A 19,071-nucleotide genomic window follows, 5' to 3' on the forward strand; every position below is an offset into this window, starting at 1 on the left:
TCCATTGAGTTGGTGATGCCATCCAATCATCTCATCCTCTGTTGCCCCCTTCTGCTGCCCTGAATCTTTCTCAGCATCCGGGTCTTTTCCAGTGAGTCAGCACTTTGCATCAGATGGTCAAAGTATTGGAGCTTCAGCTTCAGTATCAGTCCTTCCAATGGATATTCAGGGTTGATTTCCTTTAGGATTGACTGGTTTGGTCTCCTTTGGTTGCCCAGATGGTAAAGAATCTCCCTGCAATGCAGGAGACCTGGGTTCGATCCCTGGGTTGGAAAGATCCCCTGGAGAAGGGGAAGGCTACCCACTCCAGTATTCTGGCCTGGGGAATTCCATGGACTGCATAGGCAATGGGGTCACACAGAGTCAGACACGACTGAGTGTAAATGCTGTGCATATACTGCTTTACTGTAAAGCATTTGTCGTGAGGAGAAGCTGGCTGTTGCCTTTCCCCCCGCCTCTCTGTGACTGTGCTTTGTCTTAAAAGGATGGCTGAAATCTTTGCTCACGTCCCCCTCTCTCCTGGACTGTTTCATGCCTATCTGTTTTCTGTTTCAGGTCTGCCACGTGAATCTGGAGGGGCAGCCATTCTACTCCAAGAAGGACAAACCCCTGTGCAAGAAGCATGCACACGCCATCAACGTGTAGGGAGCCCAGGGCATCTGATATGGACGGGCAGGGAGCTGCTCCTGCTGCTGGCAACAAAGGATTGAAGGAGGCTGATGTTTCTTTTTTGGGGGGAAAGGGAGAAGACAGGAAGCGACTGAGCCCTTTTGAAGTATAATTTTAGTCGTTTCTTCTGCACACAGATCGTGTATTTGCATAGTTCAGACTAGAAGCCAAATGAAGATTCCTGAACCAAGCTAGTAATTAATCCAAGACTGGAACTGTACTTCAAACATTGAGGACAGAATTCCAAGAACTCAAAAGTTAAAAAGAAAAAGTCACTTTCCCAAAGCGATACACTTCCCTGAGGTCACCAGAGCAGGGACAGAGCTCAGAGTAGTTGTGGAGAATCTGAAGCTTTCTGTGGAGTTCTTTAGAGCTCCTCTAACAAACAAAATGAAGTGCCAAACAGTTCTCACTGCAGGGTATTTTTAGAGCCATAGCTGAGAGCTTGTTAGCTAAGACCGATTGGGCCTTCCTCACCAAAAAAGGAAGTGTTATTCCATTCCTCGCGTCATGGTGCTACCTCGGCGCATCAGACTTCAGACCTTGCACGGGCTTGAACATTCTCATGGGAGCCCAGACATTGGAGGGGCGTCTTCTGGGAGCCTCTGGGCAAGCGACAGGGCTTCGGGAAAGGATCGGGCTCACGCTGCAGACAGCTGAGGGAAAGAAGGGCTTTTCTGCCACCTTCTTTTAGCCTGAAACAGCCAATGTCCCCAGAAAGCTTAGCTTCTTTTTGACTTGTGGTGGGCAAGTGGAATTGGGTTTTTTTCCAGTTTTGCTTTGCTGTGTGTGAGAGGAGATTGCACAATAACCCTGGGCTGTGTTTGGCCCCTGTTTGGCTTTATGAGGTTCATTAGCGTGAATGTCTAGTCTTGTGCATGCATTTCACTCCCAGTCCTGTGAGTGCTCACCGCTGAGGTCCTCTTCAACATCCCTTTCCTCAACAGGCTTAATGAGCTGCGGAAAAGAAGAGAGAGACAGTGTTGCAAACAGGATAGCAGAATAGGCTGAGGATGTGCCCAAACTCCCGGTGGGAAAGAGAAACCTTGCTTTCTGCCAGCCTGAGTAAGAACACACGAGCTGGCAGGACCTCCCACTGCAGAGCTGCTCCATCCTTCTCGTATCTTCCTTTAAATGCAGCACACTGATAGTATACAATTGTGCTGCCTGCTGGAAGGGAAAGATGGCCTGATGTAGACGCGTCTGCCATTTTGGCTAGTATTTTGAAAAAAGTATGAGCTGAGTTGACCTAGCAATTGTTTAAGCATTTATTGAAATAGACTTGGATCTTCAAACTTCTTTAAAGTATTAGTGATAGTTTGAGTTAAGTAAGCATTTTAAAGCTGTTTGGTGATAAAGAGAGAAACTTAGTTTTTGAGGTTGGAAATGGTTATCGTCTCTTTCCCTTTTAGGAAGCGCTGTTATGCTCACTGAACCTGGCATCAAAGGAGGCGGTTTGAGTGGATGTTTCTCACTTGAGCACAATATTTAGGCCATCTTCCAATCACTGCTACCCTCTCCTCACTCCTGTTTTGGATTTTCTCTTTGCACGTTTGAAATGTTTTATGAGAATGCATTAGACTACTTTTTCTTCTGAGAACTGAGGCTTCCAGGGGACTGCCTTTCTACCTGAGGGAGAAAGAAGCAGCTAGATTTGTCTCTAACAGAAGGCCCGTGTTGTTTTTTTCCCCAAGAGTGAAGCCATTAACGTCCCCCAGGGAACACCAGGAGGGACATAAATGTGCTCCTACCACAGGGCCCTTCTTTAGCTTTGGTGCAGGGAGAAAGTGAATATGAAGCACAGGCAGAGTAACATCTGCAGGGAGTGCCTGGAGATTTTTCAGGAGTTGCAAGCAAGCATTCTGTTATTTTTGGAAAGTTCAAATACACAGGGACAAGGAGGTTGCTGACTGTACAGAAAGCCTCTAGGCAGATTTTCTTAAAAAAAAAAACAACAATAAAAAACTATTAAATTATCAAGGACTGGTCTCAAGGAAAGGGAATAAAGTTCCCTAGAGTTTTTTCCCCAAAAATATCATTTAAAAGATTTTACACATACACACACACAAGTGTGGCCATTAAAAAGCATATGATCATCAAAAAGAAAAGCGAAATCTCAAAGGTGAGCTTCATCATAGTCATTTATTGAAGCAGTTTTTCTACATTTCACAGCTAGTGTGTATTCTGAGGGACTCTTAGTTACCAAAACCCAAAATCAACAACAGAAACATTTTAAAGGTAGCAGGAAAAGGAGGTGATTTTTAGTATGGTTCCCTCAGTGTTTCTAAGTTTGGCATAGTGTTGGGTTAAGGTTGTAGCTACTTCCAGTTAACATCATGGATGTCCTACAACACCGAACACAAGTTTTAATAGTTCATGGTGAGGAGTACACTTTGGATCTACAGTTCTTGTCTCCTCATTGTTGACATTTATTTAACATTTATAAACATTAACTTTTTGCAACTGAGTGATTTATGTCTGCAGTGTGTTTTGTTAGGAATCTAGCTTTTATAATGTTAACTTTTCAACCTAAGTACTCTTGCTTTGGGATTTTTAATTTTAACATTTCAGAAATGGAATATAGTGTGGTAAAAAGTGTGCACAAAAATGTTTTGCATGGTTTTTTGTTTTTGGCCTGTGTGAATTCTTTTTAGCAAAATAAAACCCTAAACGGATGTGCAAATACAGATTTTTCTGTGTAAAGTTTTTTCGTGTGATAACCAAGAGTAGGTTACTTCTCTATGACTGCAAATATAAGTTTGAGAGAAAACAAAATGCCCTAAGGAGAAAAAACAAATAACTCACTTGGTCTTTTGATTGTGTGGTCCAACAGCCGTTTAAACAAAGAAGGATACATGAATAATACAGATGTTATGCATACAAAGTGAATTTACCAGTAAATAATAACCTGAAGACCAGGTTTGGCCTTTTCCTTTTGGATTTATTTATTTAGCTATTTCATATTTATTTCTTTTTATTCTGTTCTAAATAACTTCATTTCTAGAAGTATATTTTCTTCCATGCCTTTTGTCTTAAAATAAGCTCAGAGTAACATCTCCTCATGGCATTTTTTTTTAAGAATAATGAAGGCCCCTCTGAGGAGCCTTCAGCATGACCAATTCATCCTTTTTTGAGATATTCTGTTTCTAGGCATTACTTAAAAAGATATTTTTTATAACTTATTTGACTTTTAATACCTGAATCAGATTTTCAAATAGCTGTACAGTTACAAGTAGAAATAAAATATTCTTATTTTAGTACTTTTTAAAGCTTTAGCAAGTTTTCAAGCAGATGATGGAGAAAAAAAGATTCATAGGCACAGAATTTGAAGTTGAAAAGAAGCCAAGAGATCACCTGGGTATTTTCTAGATGTAAGAACTGAGTCTCGGAAAGGGGAAGTGGCTTCCCCGCATGCACACAACCAGCTAGGGAGGTGGCCAGGTGCCATGAAATAAACATGGACTTTGACATTGTGAGACCAGTGTTTAGATCAAGGCTGATCTGGTACCACCAGTGTGGTGTCAGAAGACTCTCTCTAAGCCCGCTTATCTACCTGAAAATGAAGCTATTAATATAGCACCTGCATTTTATTTTGAGAGCCAAATACAGTAACTTTGGGAAGAAAATTTCAATGCAAATGTTAGTTGTTATTATCAGCAGTAGAGTGGGGTCAGAACTCCTCACTTCTGTGTCATTTTTTAAACCCCTTCAACTTGTTCATCCAGAAAAAATACTGGGAAAGCCAGCGGCAAGAATAAATATTACACAAATATCGCAGAAGTATGAACCATGTGAATCAGAATCTGGTAGTATTACCTGATACCAAAATTTCTTCCCTCTTCACTGAGGAATTGTGGACCAAATAAAAATTGCTTGTTCAACACTTTACAAAACCAGCATTACCCTGATACCAAAACTAGACAAGGACACCACAGAAAAGCAAAATTGTAGGCCAATATTTTTGATGAACCCCGATGCAAAAATCCTTAAAAAAATGTCAGCAAACCAAATCCAACAACATAAAAGGGTCATACGCTGCAATCAAGTGGGATTTATTCAAGGGATACAGAGATGGTTCAACATCCACAAATCAATCAGCATGATACATCCTTGATAAAACAAAGGCTAAAAATCATATGATCTGAGCAGATGCAGAGAAAGCATTTTCCAAAATTCAGCACCCATTTGTAAGAAACATTCTCAACAAAGTGGGTATACAGGGAACATTCCTCAACATAATAAAGGCCATATCTGTTAAATTGTATGTCTTATAAGGGATTAATATCTAGAATGCACACAGAATTCATACGACTCAACAACAGGAAGCCAGACAACCTGATTAAAGAATGGGCAGAGGATCTGAATAACTGTTTTTCCAAAGAAGACATATAGATGGCCAACAGACACATAAAAGGATTTTCATCACTAATTATTAGGAAAATACAACTCAAAGCCACAGTGAGATATCATCTCATACCTGTGAGAAGAGCTATTATGGAAAAGACAAGAAATAATAAATGCTGGTGAGGATGTGGAGAAAAGGAAGCAATTATACACTGCTGGTGGGACTATAAATTGATATAGCCACCATGGAGAACAGTATTCCTCCAAAAATTAAAAATAAAACCACCATATGAGCCAGCTATTCTGAGTATGTATCCAAAGAACACAGAAAGCCTAGTTTGAAAGATACATGCACTCCTACGTTCATAGCAGCATTATTTTTGTTCTCATTACTGAAGCTTTTAAAACCTCTGTATTGATGTATAGTTGATTTACAAAGTGTGTTAGTGTCTGATGTGCAGCAATGTGACTCGGTGATCACTTACACACTCGAAACTATCCACAACTTGGGTCAGTATAGCTTTTTAAATAGTCTTTATTTTTAGAGCAGTTTTAAGTGAAAGTGAAAGTTGCTCAGTCGTGTCCGACTCTTTGCAACCCCATGGACTATATAGTCCATGGAATTCTCTAGGCCAGAATACCGGAGTGGGGAGCCTTTCCCTTCTCCAGGGGATCTTCCCAACACAGGTCTTCCGCATTGCAGGTGATTCTTCACCAGCTAAGCCGCAAGGGAAGCCCAAGAATACTGGAGTGAGTAGCCTGTCCCTTCTCCAGCTGATCTTCGCAATCCAGAAATCAAACCAGAGTCTCCTACATTGCAGGAGGATTCTTTACCAGCTGAGCTATCAGGGAAGCCCCTGAGCAGTTTTAGGTTCACAGCAAAATCGAGCAGAAGGTATACAGATTTCCCATATGCTCCCTGCCCCCACTCAGGCATAGTAGTAGTGAAGTGTAGTGGAGTTGCTCAGTCGTGTCCAACTCTGCAACCGCATGGACTGTAGCCCACCAGGCTCCTTGGTCCATGGGATTTTTCAGGCATGAATACTGGAGTGGGGTGCCATTTCCTTCTCCAGGGGATCGTCCCAACCCAGGGATCGAACCCAGGTCTCCTACGTGGTAGGCAGACGCTTTACCAACTGAGCTACCAGGGAAGCCCTCCCCATTTTCAGCATCCCCCACCAGAATCTACATTTGTCATAAACAGTGAACCTACATAGACACCTCCATATCACCCAGAGTCAATAGTTTATTTTAGGGTTCACACTTGGTATTGCACATTATATGGGTTTGAACAAGTGAGTTACGATGTGTATCCACCATTATAATATCATATATAGTTGCCTAAGAATTCACTGTGCTCCACTTACTCATCCCTCCCGCCCGCTTAACCCTTGACAGCCACCCATCTTTTTATTGTCTCTATAGTTTTTCACTTTCCAAAATGTCATATGGTAGGAATCATATAGTATGTAGCCTTTTCAGACTGGCTTCTTTGAATTAGCAATATACATTTCATTTTCCTCCATATTTTTCCATGGCTTGATATCTCATTTCTTTTTGGCATTAAATAATATTTCAGAATCATTACTTTTCATTCCACGAACACTCACTGAATTGCTAGGTTCTGTTGTAGGGATGGGAGAAGGCAATGGCACTCCACTCCAGTACTCTTGCCTGGAAAATCCCATGGACAGAGGAGCCTGGTGGGCTGCAGTCCATGGGGTCATGAAGAGTCAGACACGACTGAGCGACTTCACTTTTACTTTTCATTTTCATGCATTGGAGAAGGAAATGGCAACCCACTCCAGTGTTCTTGCCTGGAGAATCCCAGGGACAGTGGGGCCTAGTGGGCTGCTGTCTATGGGGTCACACAGAGTCGGACACGACTGAAGCGACTTAGCAGCAGCAGCATTGTAGGGATGGAAGATGACAGTACAGACAAGGTTCCTGCTTTCATAAAGCTTACACTCAAGGGAAGAGACCAACGGTAAACAGGTAGCACATAATCAGTACAATTTGAAATAGTGAGTGCTACAGGAAAATGAAACAAAGCAATATACTGGGGGCTGGCATAAGCTACTTTTGGGCAAGTGGTCAGTGAAGACCTGGCTGCAAAGTGATACTTGGGCTGAGGTCTGAATGATGAGAAGAAACCAACCACACCAAAATCTGAGGTTTAGGGGGAAAGAAACGTGGAGGCTTCCAGGGCACAGTTTTGGTACAATGAAGGCACAGGGTTGAGAGCAGAGGTAAGGAAAGAGCAGCAGGAGAGGTGGCAAAGAGCACAGAGGGCCTCGTAAGCGACGGGAAGTCAGGGTGGGCAATGTTTTCATATACCTGCCAGTTGCAAAGAGTTAATATTTGACCCTATTAGTGAAAGAGGTCACCTTTTGTTAGAATAAATTTTATTTTCCTTGTAAAGCTTTTGAAAAAAAGTGTCAAAGCTGTTCATCAAGTAGTTCTGGATGAGTATGGCAAAAGGTTGTATGCAAGCACTCCTCTGGTGGTCCAATGTTAGGACTCTGTACTTCTGCTGCAGGGGGCCTGGGTTTGATCCCTGGGCAGGGAACTAGGATCCCGCAAGCCCCACAGTGCGGCAAGATTAAAAAAAAAAAAGGTGTATGCAGTTGTGTAAAGTCTGGGAAACACTAGTTCTCTGTGGATACAGCACAGTGTTGTTTTCTGAAATCTGGGGAACACAGACCTATCCTTGTATACATACTCACACAAACTCACACACCCACACCGCGCTTTACTTGATTGGAATCATACTGTGCATGCCGTTCTGAGATTTGCTTTCTTTTTAAAACAATGAACTTCACTAATGCCATCCTACTTAATCTCTATAAAATACATTTCAAAGGTTATCCGACTAATAATGAGAAACCTGTATGCAGGTCAGGAGGCAACAGTTAGAACTGGACATGGGACAACAGATTGGTTCCAGATAGGAAAAGGAGTACGTCAAGACTGTATATTGTCACCCTGCTCATTTAACTTATATGCAGAGTACATCATGAGAAGTGCTGGGCTGGAGGAAGCATAAGCTGGAATCAAGATTGCCGGGAGAAATATCAACGACCTCAGATATGCAGATGAGACCACCCTTATGGCAGAAAGTGAAGAAGAACTAAAGAGCCTCTTGATGAAAGTGAAAGAGGAGAGTGAAAAAGTTGCCTGAAAGCTCCACATTCAGAAAACTACGATCATGGCATCTGGTCCCATCACTTCATGGCAAATAGATGGGGAAACAGTGGAAACAGTAGCTGACTTTATTTTTTGGGCTCCAAAATCACTGCAGATGGTGATTGCAGCCATGCAATTAAAAGACGCTTACTCCTTAGAAGGAAAGCTATGACCAACCTAGACAGCATATTAAAAAGTAGAGACATTACTTTGTCAACAAAGGTCCGTCTAGTCAAGGCTATGGTTTTCCAGTAGTCATGTATGGATGTGAGAGTTGGATCGTAAAGAAAGCTGAGTGCTGGAGAATTGATGCTTTTGAACTGTGGTATTGGAGAAGACTCTTGAGAGTCCCTGAGACTGCAAGAAGATTCAACCAGTCCATCCTAAAGGAGATCAGTCCTTGGTGTTCATTGTAAGGACTGATGTTGAAGCTGAAACTCCAATACTTTGGCCACCTGATGCAAAGAGCTGACTCATTTGAAAAGACCCTGGTGCTGGGAAAGATTGAGTGCAGGAGGAGAAGGGGACGACAGAGGATAAGATGGTTGGATGGCATCACCAACTCAACGGACATGAGTTTGGGTGAACTCTGGGAGTTGGTAACAGACAGGGAGGCCTGGCATGCTGCGGTTCATGGGGTCGCAAAGAGTCAGACACGACTGGGTGACTGAATTGAACTGACTAATAATGGTCATGAGAACTCCATCTACAGTTAGGCATTAGAGTGGAGACATTAGGAACAGAAATGCAAAAGGATGCCATCATTGTTATCATTTACTTGGGATCCATGTTCCTTTTTTTACGAACTAATTCTATTTTTTAAAAAAATCCAAGACATCTTATTAAAATTCTTAAAGGACATGCCTTATAGTACAGGGAACTCTATTCAATATCTTGTAATAATCCTATAATGGAAAGAATCTGAAAAAGAATATATATACATAAAACTGGATCACTTTGCTGTATACCTGAAACACTGAAATTCAACTATACTTCAATTAAAAATTTTTTAATGTTTAAAAAAAAAGGGAAAAATTCTTAACAGACTACCTTTCCATATACAAGTCAGTTATCCCCTGACCCCTCCCTAGTACCAAGTCTATCGATGCATAAAAATAGGTATAAAAAGACCACTTCAAAATTGTTTTTAGATCAAGGGAGAAGTCAGCTAATAGAGGCTTTATCTTTTTATTTCTAGCAAAGCACTTGGGAATGCTAGAGGGTCCCAGCATTTGTGGAAGGAAATTGGTACAAGGTGTTCAATAGGTTCCTGAGAGAGAAGATAGACTGCAGGTACTGAGGCTGAGTCCACCTCTCATGGAGTCATTGTGACACAGGCCCCTGCACACCCTTCTGTACTTGTGACTTTCTGGTGAGCTGTAGGGTAGGCAGGCAATAGATAAAAGTAGCTTCAGGTTTTTGGGAGTCATCCTTAAAAAGAATATAAAATTTCAAACACAAAATAAAACTACAGAGTATTCGTTTAGAATGAGAAGAAAGAATCAAATTCCTGGAATCATGGTTCTCTAGGTCTCTTTCTTCTGAAATCTCTTAGGCAACTTATCAGAAAAGCTTACATAAGAACGCTCCCTGATAATACCCTGACTTCCCTTCTCAACCTAGAACATTTTAAGCAACTCTCAGCATAAACAGGGGCCTTTGATAGTGAGGGACCCTGAAGCTTAAGCTTTACTGCTGCTGCTGCCACTAAGTCGCTTCAGTCGTGTCCGACTCTGTGCGACCCCATAGACGGCAGCCCACCAGGCTCCCCCGTCCCTGGGATTCTCCAGGCAAGAATACTGGAGTGGGGTGCCATTTCCTTCTCCAATGCATGAAAGTGAAAAGTGAAAGTGAAATCGCTCAGTCGTGTCCGACTCTTAGCGACCCCATGGACTGCAGCCTACCAGGCTCCTCCATCCATGGGATTTTCCAGGCAAGAGTACTGGAGTGGGGCGCCATTACTAGTTTCTGAGTAAAGTTAATCTGGACCCGGACCAATAGAATGAAGGACATAGCCATTTGTGCATCCCGACTCCCTGGCTCATTCTGTAAGTTAGGAATTGGCAACTTTGCCCAAGACCCAATTCTGTCTGCAGAACCAGGATCAAGACATGCCTCAGAGTTGGAAAAGCAAATCAGATTACTTAGTGAGGCAAGGCTTGAAATGGGCCCTGACTCTGCAGCTCACTCTCCTAATAGGTGGTTACCTTTCTCCACCTTCTAGTTGAATTATCTCTATCTTTTAAGTCCAGGTTTAATGTGACAGTCACTGAGACAGTAAGGAAACTGCTGGATGATGTGGTAATATTAGGTTGGAAGTTCAGGAAGGAGGACCAGGGTGCTGTAGAAGAAGCCTCAGGCAGTGGCTCAGGTCCCTTTTGAGTTGCTTGGAATGACTGAAATAACCAAAATCATCTCTTTGTTTGTAGATTAATGATTATAATTAATTAATGATTAGTCACTTTAGAGAAAACTAAAGAAGCTTTTTTGCATGCACCTTCTATGTGCCAAGCTCAATTTACTTTGTGAATCTTTTCTCATTAAGCCTTAACCACCCTACCAGGTTGGGAAGCCAAAAGTCTGATAGGTTAAATACCTTTCCCAAAAGTACAGCTAGCATTGTGTTCTCTCTAACAGGCACTCAATGTGAAGTCCTGTCAGGTAAACAATTTCAAAGTTGCTCTCCTTGATGGAAAAACTACAGTTTCCCCAGAGTACTGGGAGAAGACAAAGAGTTGATTTCAGCTCCACAAACATTCCTGGAGCCTCTACCTTGAGACAGGCCTCATGCTATGTAGGCAAGTTTTGTGATTCAGGGGCAAATGAGGTACAATGCCTGCCCTAGCAGAGCTCATGGTCTGCTGGGAGAGACAGACTAGTTACTGTGTAAATTCACTGTCACGTGGCAATACGTGCTTCTCCAACTTCTCTGCAAAGAAGATCTAAAAGCAAAGGACGATGAGCACATGTCTTCTAGGAATGCTCTGCCATTGTGAAATTTCTTATATAATCTAATATCTTATCTTAAAAATATATACATGCCCTTTGTTTTACTCGTTATTAGATAAAACTGATGCTCTGGAGAAGATGCCTTTTAACATCCTGTACTCCATGCTCAATGCTAGGTACGCTGTTTTGAGAAGCAGAATGCAAGGTAAATGGTTAGGATAGAAACAAGCTTGGAGTGCCATGGGACTACTTGGGAAAGCCACTTACTCAGCTTGGGATTGCATAGCAAAGGCTTTCTAGAGGAGGAAATTCCTGAGCTAAGGCTGGAGCAAAGAACTGGAACCCAGCCCAAGCTCAAGCAGAACTCATATACTAATTACTGAACTGTACTGGGCAGTATTTGAAGTAAGGCTCATTAAGAGTTTTACAGTTTGTTTTCCTTCCCCTTCAATAGAAACACCAATGGACCAATCACCTTCTAGAAGGAAAAGGAAAGGTAACTAAAAATAATTGAGTGTTGATTTTATGCCAACAGTTTTCCAAATACTCTTGGTTAATTCTCATATCTGCCTCATTAAATCGATATTATTTATCCTCATTTTATAGGCGAAGAAACTGGGATTCAGGGTTGACAAACTCTGCCCAAGGTCAAAAATTAGGAAGTTCAGCCAGAATTCTGACTCCAAAGTTGGTGCTCTTATCTTGTTGCTTAACTTGTTTCTGAAATGTCTCTCTACTGGGCGGGTGCGGTAGTAGTCAAGAAAACAGTGAATTGGCTTTAAGTTTCAAGGACAAAAGGAAAGAAAAGCAGAGGCTTTCCATGTCCTCCTGACCCTCTCCTTTGGTCATGGAAAGCTATGGAAAGGGACTTTTAGAATACTCCTCTGGCTGGCATCACAGCACCCTGCCTCACCAAGCCAGATCTGCTGAATCTGGACTTGGAGAAGTAAGGGTTCATGGGACATGTTTTGGGAGTGTCCACTGAGGTCTGCTTATGCAGTTTATAATTTGCTGTAAACAGCTGGCTGTTCCTAATTAAACCTGTATGATCATGCCTGAACTTTTAGGAAACAAGGAATTCTTTTTTTATGGTTCTTTTTTCAATGGTAAAACCAGAGCCCTCTTCAGCTCCATAGGCCTCCTTAACCTGTTGGGCCTTGATTCTGAGACTCTGAAGTATAGTCTAGAAATATGTATAACCTGGCAAAATGCCCAACAAGTGCCTGGTTTAGAGGATTGCTAGTGATCATGAGCCATCTCTTCCTGAGGGATGTTCTGTAATTCTATTTATCGGGGCTCTAGGGCATCCTAAACGCAAGTTCTCTGATGCTTTTCATGCTAGAAGTGAAGGGAATACAGATCTCTTAACTCAACTGCTGGCTGAGTTTAATTTTTAAAGAAACCGTTGTTCAAAATGACTACTTCCTCTCTTAAGGCAGGGGTTGGATAAAACCACTTTGAAACTGGTGATAAATGAATGGGTTTAAGGATGTTAAATGTGATTTTTACTAATTAAGAAAGAAATAAAACCCCCAAAACACATATAAATAGGAAGAAAAAAGTAATCATAGTCCCTCTACCTGGAGATACCACGGACACTATTTGCATATTTGCATTTTCGTCAATTTTCTACCATTAAGAAATATACGTAGGGACTTCCCTGATGGTCCAGCGGCTAATACTTCACACTGCCAGTGCAGGGGGCCTGGGCTCAATCCCTGGTCAAGGAACTAGATCCCACACGACACCACAAAGATCTAAGATGTACCACCCAGTACAGTCAAATAAACTAAATAAATAATTAAAAAAAGAAATATATATATATATATATTTATTGTGGTAAGAACACTTATAGTATGTGTGTGTGTGTGTGTGTGTGTGTTAGTTGCTCAGTCGTGTCCGACTCTTTGTGACCCCATAGACTATAGGCTGTCAGGCTCTTTTGTCCATGGAATTTTCCAGGCAAGAATACTGGGGTGGGTAGCTATTTGCGTCTCCAGGGGATCTTCCCAGACCTTATGTAACTTTATACCAGGTGAACAGCAGCCCCCCATTTCTGGTGCTCCACATGCTCAGAGAAACTTCTCGAGTAACAGACTACAGAAATGATCCTGAAAGTAGCCTTTGTACCATTTGTTTTCAATGGTGAGCACAGAAACATCAATTCAGGGTTCAGACACTGTTCACGAGGCCTGAGGGAACCAGATCACAGTTTATAGCAACACTGTCCAATGGAACTTTGTGTGAAAATGGCCATGTTCTGTATCTTCCCTCTTCCAACATGGTAACCACTAACCTCATGTGGCTATTGAGCACTTAATGAGCCAAGACTGGGAAGAGTGAGTGAGTGAAGTCGCTCAGTCGTGTCCAATTCTTTGTGACCCCACGGACTGTAGCCTACCAGGGTCCTCCCTCCATGGGATTCTCCAGGCAAGAGTACTGGAGTGGGTTGCCATTTCCTTCTCCAGGGGATCTTCCCGACCCAGGGATGGAACCCGGATCTCCTGCATTGCAGGCAGACGCTTTAACCTCTGAGCCACCGGGGAAGCCCCTCAGAGACTGAGAAACTGAACTTTAAATGTTGATTTCCTTTTAACTAATTTAAAATTTACACAGTCACACTTAGCAAATGGCTGTTGTATACTGGACCGTTCAGGTTTATCCAGAGGATTTATAATGAGTCACTTGCTGATCTCCAAGTGAACGGTGGGCAGGGATTGAAAATTGGTACTGAACATGCTGCCTCTGTCATTTCAAATAATAACAGAACTCAGACTATTTCTCAACAATGAGAAATGCCACTCTAAGAAAAAGTACAGAGATGAGCTCACAATTAGTCTCAGAAAAGGAAGTCAGTCATTAGCTACCTTCTGACATGCTAGCAATTAACCAGTCTTGGGAGAAGAGCAGGTATCTCCAGAGAGGTGCCAAATAAATAGGAGATAAGAGACTATAAAAATGAGAAGCCACTTGCTCTTTCATCACAGGATAATCCAATGCATGTGAATTAATGGCAAAAGGCTCAATAATAGCTTTTGTGAGGAAATAGGAGCAGTGTACAGGATATCCTTTTTCCGCACTAAAGCACCCAATTCTTTCAATTTTATATACAGCGGAAGCAATTAATTGTACTAAAAAGAAACCCACAGCTGGCTTTTCCTGATGGCCCCACAAGCAACAAGGACTATTGTTCAGCTTCCGGGATAAATGTAAAGTCGTTCTACTGCACTGTTGAGATTTTTCGGATTGTTTAGTTTGACTTTTCCAAGGATAAAAATATGTCCATTCTCCTTGTCATCACACATTTTCAGAATAAGCAGCTGCCCGAAACTTAATTTTTTATTTGTAATGTAATCCAAATACTACATTACATTGACTGGATGCTAGTATTTCTTTTAAACTTTATGTGACTGAATCATAAGTTATTCATGTTTGTTTTATATGTTTATATACAGTTGAACTGTACTGTCTCTGCTCTTGTGGTTAACTTTCACAGTGTGATTATTCGAGGATCGTGTGTAACAAACAAATAAGTTATATGTCAAAAACCCAGAAACTTAACATTTCAAACCACTGGACCATATGGTGGTGTTTTGCCTTTTCGATGCATTAAAACACACAGTGTTTCATCAATGCTCAGATGCACACTTTTTGACATTTTATCACTTCTGAAATTAGGATGTCTTACAATTAATGATACGTCATAATTTAATTGGCAGTGTTTTTCTTTCCTAGTTGTACATAATGTTGCTTATAATCGTTATCTTATTTTGATGAAATATGGTACATATATAAATTTTGATTGGCATGATGTATTATTCCAAGTATAACAACAGAATAATTTTTTGTGTTGAGCATTTGCACTGATGAAAATGAAATCAAAATGAAAATTTTAATTAATTACACATCCTATATGGGATTCTAATTGATTTAATTCTGACAAATATATATCTTGCCACTTTCATTTCCCCCAAATGCCCTGAAAGGTATATAATGTTATATAATAAAATGTAATGTATCTATGAGATATATAATGTTGTGTACAGGTATATATGTATCGGAGAAGGCAATGGCACCCCACTCCAGTACTCTTGCCTGGAAAATCCCATAGATGGAGGAGGCTGGTGGGCTGCAGTCCATGGGGTTTCGAAGAGTCGGACATGACTGAGCAACTTCACTTTCACTTCTGACTTTCAAGCATTGGAGAAGGCAATGGCAACCCACTCCAGTACTCTTGCCTGGAGAATCCCATGGACGGAGAAGCCTGGTGGCTGCAGTCCATGGGGTCGCTAAGAGTCGGACACAACTGAGCAACTTCACTTTCACTTTTCACTTTCATGCATTGGAGAAGGAAATGGCAACCCACTCCAGTGTTCTTGCCTGGAGAATCCCAGGGATGGGGGAGCCTGGTGGGCTATCGTCTCTGGGGTCGCACAGAGTCGGACATGACTGAAGCGACTTAGCAGCAGTAGCAGCAGCAGAGGTATATATAATGTTAATAGTAAAACAAAAGTTGGTTCTTTAAGCAAGCCAGGGGCTTGGCTCCCTGCATGCAATTGGAATGGCTCTTTCATGGTGTTCCGTGGGGCCGGGAGCCGGTTGTGTACTGCGTAACTCCAGGGAGCATCTTTCACAAAAAGCAGGATGGCACCTCTTGGAATCCTGCAACGTAGCTGCCCGAGGTGCTCAGTGCAGTGACTACAGCAACTGTGCTAACAACAGGGGCAGGAGAGGGTAGAAGGGAAGAAGGAACAGGAGTACTCTCTTTGACCCTGAGGGACAGAGCAGCACAGCAGGTGCATTGAGGTTTGTGACCCCCACCCCTGTCTCCACCTCCAATTGCCTCTTGAAAACAGGGGCAAGAATCTTAACTATTACAATGGGATCCACCTGCCAAGCAGGAGACGAAGGTTCTGTCCCTGGGTCGGGAAGATCCCCTGGAGAAGGGAAATGGCAACCCATTCCAGTATTCTTGCCTGGGAAAGAAATCCCACGGACAGAGGAGCCTGGTGGGCTCTAGTCCCTGGACCTGCAAAGAGTCGGACACGACTGAGCGACTAAACAGCAGCGGCACTGGTAGGTTCCAGCCTGACTACTATTTTGATACCTTGAGTATTTCAATATCTTCTGTATTGTTCTTCCCCAGCTTGGGAGGCTAGAAAACCCCTATTCATATGTAAGTGAATAAAGGTATGAAATAATATTTTGGAGAAAGACACAGGAATAGCTAAACTGTCCAAAAAAGTCAGTGATGTAGACAATAGAGAGAAAAGCCAGGATGGAGCCGTCAAAGATGAGTTCCTGCAAGAGGTGGTATTTGGGCATTGGAGGCAGGAGAATGGCATTAAAAGGAGAAATGAATGTGGCTCATGCTGTGGGAAGTGGAGACGCCAATCTAGCAGAATGCTTTCGTACAGTAGTGGTTCTCAGATTGTGATGAGTGTGGCGTCTCATTAAGTGAAACCTGGAAAAACTGAGCAAGATCAGTTGAAAGAGGGAATGACCAACTAGGGCGGCTGGTACAATTCAGACATACAATGAGGAACACAGATTTTAAAGTGGATAACAAACCAAATGTAAAACCCACATTTTAAAAGAAACAGTGACAGCTATTGATTACTGATTGGATAATCGATTTTATTTCCCCATGAGAGAATGGAGGAAGTTTTTTTTTTAAAGAGCACACAGAACTCCAAAACTTAAGTATTATTTGTTGACGAGATGTTAAATTTAAAGCCAGTGAGTGATAGGGAGTTCCCTGCTAGTCTCGTGGTTAGGATTCTGGGCTTTTACTACCATGGTCCCAGGTTTGATCCCCGGTTGGAGATATTGGAAGCCATGCAGCATGGCCAAAAAAAAAAGTTATAGTCGGTGATACTTCTGTGTTATCCTTACAGGATTTCTTAGACTCCCATTGTATCAAGGTAAGTGCTTTAAAACTAAGCCTCAAAAATACTAAAAACAAAACCCCAAAATTCAACCCTGCTTTTGTTGATAATAATATAAGAAATGAGTGAGGGCTATCTATCAATAGAGAACAAAATGAGTTAGCAACTGTCTTAAGGACAATGAAACTTGACTCAGAAACACCAAGGAAAGAAATTATGTGCACAACTTATTTTTATGAGATTTTAAGGTTTTAGGAGAAGGAATGTACTGGGCATTATAGTACATTTATTTATTCAGTAAATATTGAACACATACTCATGTGCCTGGCAGCAGGCTAGATCCTAGGGATATGATGGAGTGAGAAAAAGACAGTTCTTGTCCTCTAGAACTTTCTGTCTAGCACAGGGTTAGGTACCCAAAATATGTGGTAGATAAACTAGAATGTCTATGCACGTTGGAGGTACCACTACGTTTACATATTTAGATAGCCATGTCGAGCGTGGACAGTTGATACAGCATGGCTGTAATAATGCAACATTCCGGATCCAAAATTATTATCTCCCCAGCTATCTCAGCTTGAATCTTTATGATGACACCGTGTCTTTCTTTGAATGGTCATTCACAAGGTGATCATACTCAGCTCCAGATGCTAGGACTTCTGGACTACTAGTACCAACAAAATTCTTGAGTAGAGTCAGTGCTTAGGAGTAGCAAGTAGAACTGGATGTGGTTTATACTTGTACATATTAACAATATATATAAGTATACATATATATGTATGCAAGCACCTAGTACATTTTATTTTTTAACCAGGCAAAAACAAAAGCAACTATATACATATATATACTAATATATACCTATATATACTAATATATACATGTATATACTAATATATACCTATCTTGGAGAAGGAAATGGCAACCCACTCCAGTACTCTTGTTTGGAAAATCCCATGGACAGAGGAGCCTGGTAGGCTACAGTCTATGGGGTCGCAAAGAGTCGGACACAACTGAGTGACTTCACTCACTCACTCACTCACTCTTATGTATATCTGGTTAAAAAATACAGTGTAATTGGTTATAAACCCACTGCTCTCAGGACAGAGGAAGGCAGCGAGGTGAATCGCTACAGGATAGGGAAGGACAGATTGACCGTAGGCCGAGTGGAGCTGGGGTGGGGAGGCCGCAGGTCCAGGTGTTGGGTGGGAGGACGTCAGACCCTCTAGGCAGTACCTGCTAGCTGGAGAACAGTGAGCAAACAACAGGGGGTCGTCCAGGAAAACAGCAAGCATCAGGATGTCCAACTTGAGGCAATGGGAATGGGGGGAAGGAGGCCTGAGAGATGGATAGAACATGGACAGGGAAATTCTGGAAAACAGAGCAGAAGGCAAACAAGTCTAGGGGTACCAATCGGTACACAACAGAGTCTGTGTTGTAGGGCTGGGGCAGACTCCAGAGAGCAGAGTCCAGACCACAGGCAGAAAAAATCGAGTTCCACACAGGTTACAAGGCCCGGGCTTCAGGAGCAAGAAAAGGGCTGTGAGTCAGTGCTTAGATGGGGGCCAAGGTGAAGACACCTTGGTGTAAGTAGCAGAGGCAGCAGGTGGCTGAGTCCTGGGCTTGGAGCTAGAGCTTTGAGAAGAGTCTTCCTGCCAGGAGAGGATTGGGTTCTATGGTAAAGGGTGTACTGATAGTAGGGAGAGGTCAATTGAGACCATGGACTAGGCAGGACCAAGTGGTGGCTACTTTGTAGCAAGAGCTTCACTGAACCATCTTTTAATCATAGGAAACAAGTCCTTTGAAACAAAGAGAAATGAAAATAGAAGTGGGAAAAATCAAGTTACATACAAGCAAAGATAAAATGGGAAGTAAAATATTATACCAATCACAGGAAAACACAAATTCAGATTTTTAAACTTTATTTTGTGCACTCAATTAAATATATAGAACTATCTTTTTTCTTAAACACAATTTCTGTTTTGGCTTGGTCCTTCTTAACCATGACCCTAACCAGGGTATTTTTAACCAATAAAAT

The 19,071-nt window shown here is 41.9% G+C and overlaps 1 protein-coding gene and 1 non-coding gene across 3 annotated transcripts in view; one reads left to right on the top strand and one right to left on the bottom strand.

Annotated features, from left to right (window-relative positions):
- LDB3 (LIM domain binding 3) overlaps positions 1-3,356 on the top strand; it is a 59,545-nt gene extending 56,189 nt beyond the window's left edge. For both annotated transcript variants that reach the window (XM_070782142.1, XM_070782143.1), the window contains one exon: positions 556-3,356. In XM_070782142.1, the coding sequence (XP_070638243.1) occupies positions 556-645 (90 nt within the window). In that variant the 3' untranslated portion in view covers positions 646-3,356. The remainder of the gene's footprint in view (positions 1-555) is intronic.
- A 2,736-nt stretch (positions 3,357-6,092) lies between these two features.
- On the bottom strand, positions 6,093-6,164 carry TRNAG-ACC (transfer RNA glycine (anticodon ACC)). The gene has a single exon. It is a non-coding gene; the product is annotated as a tRNA-Gly (tRNA).
- Positions 6,165-19,071: the final 12,907 nt, after the last annotated feature.

This window comes from Bos indicus, chromosome 28 (assembly GCF_029378745.1).
Source record: "Bos indicus isolate NIAB-ARS_2022 breed Sahiwal x Tharparkar chromosome 28, NIAB-ARS_B.indTharparkar_mat_pri_1.0, whole genome shotgun sequence".
In the NCBI taxonomy this organism is placed as follows: Eukaryota; Metazoa; Chordata; class Mammalia; order Artiodactyla; family Bovidae; genus Bos; species Bos indicus.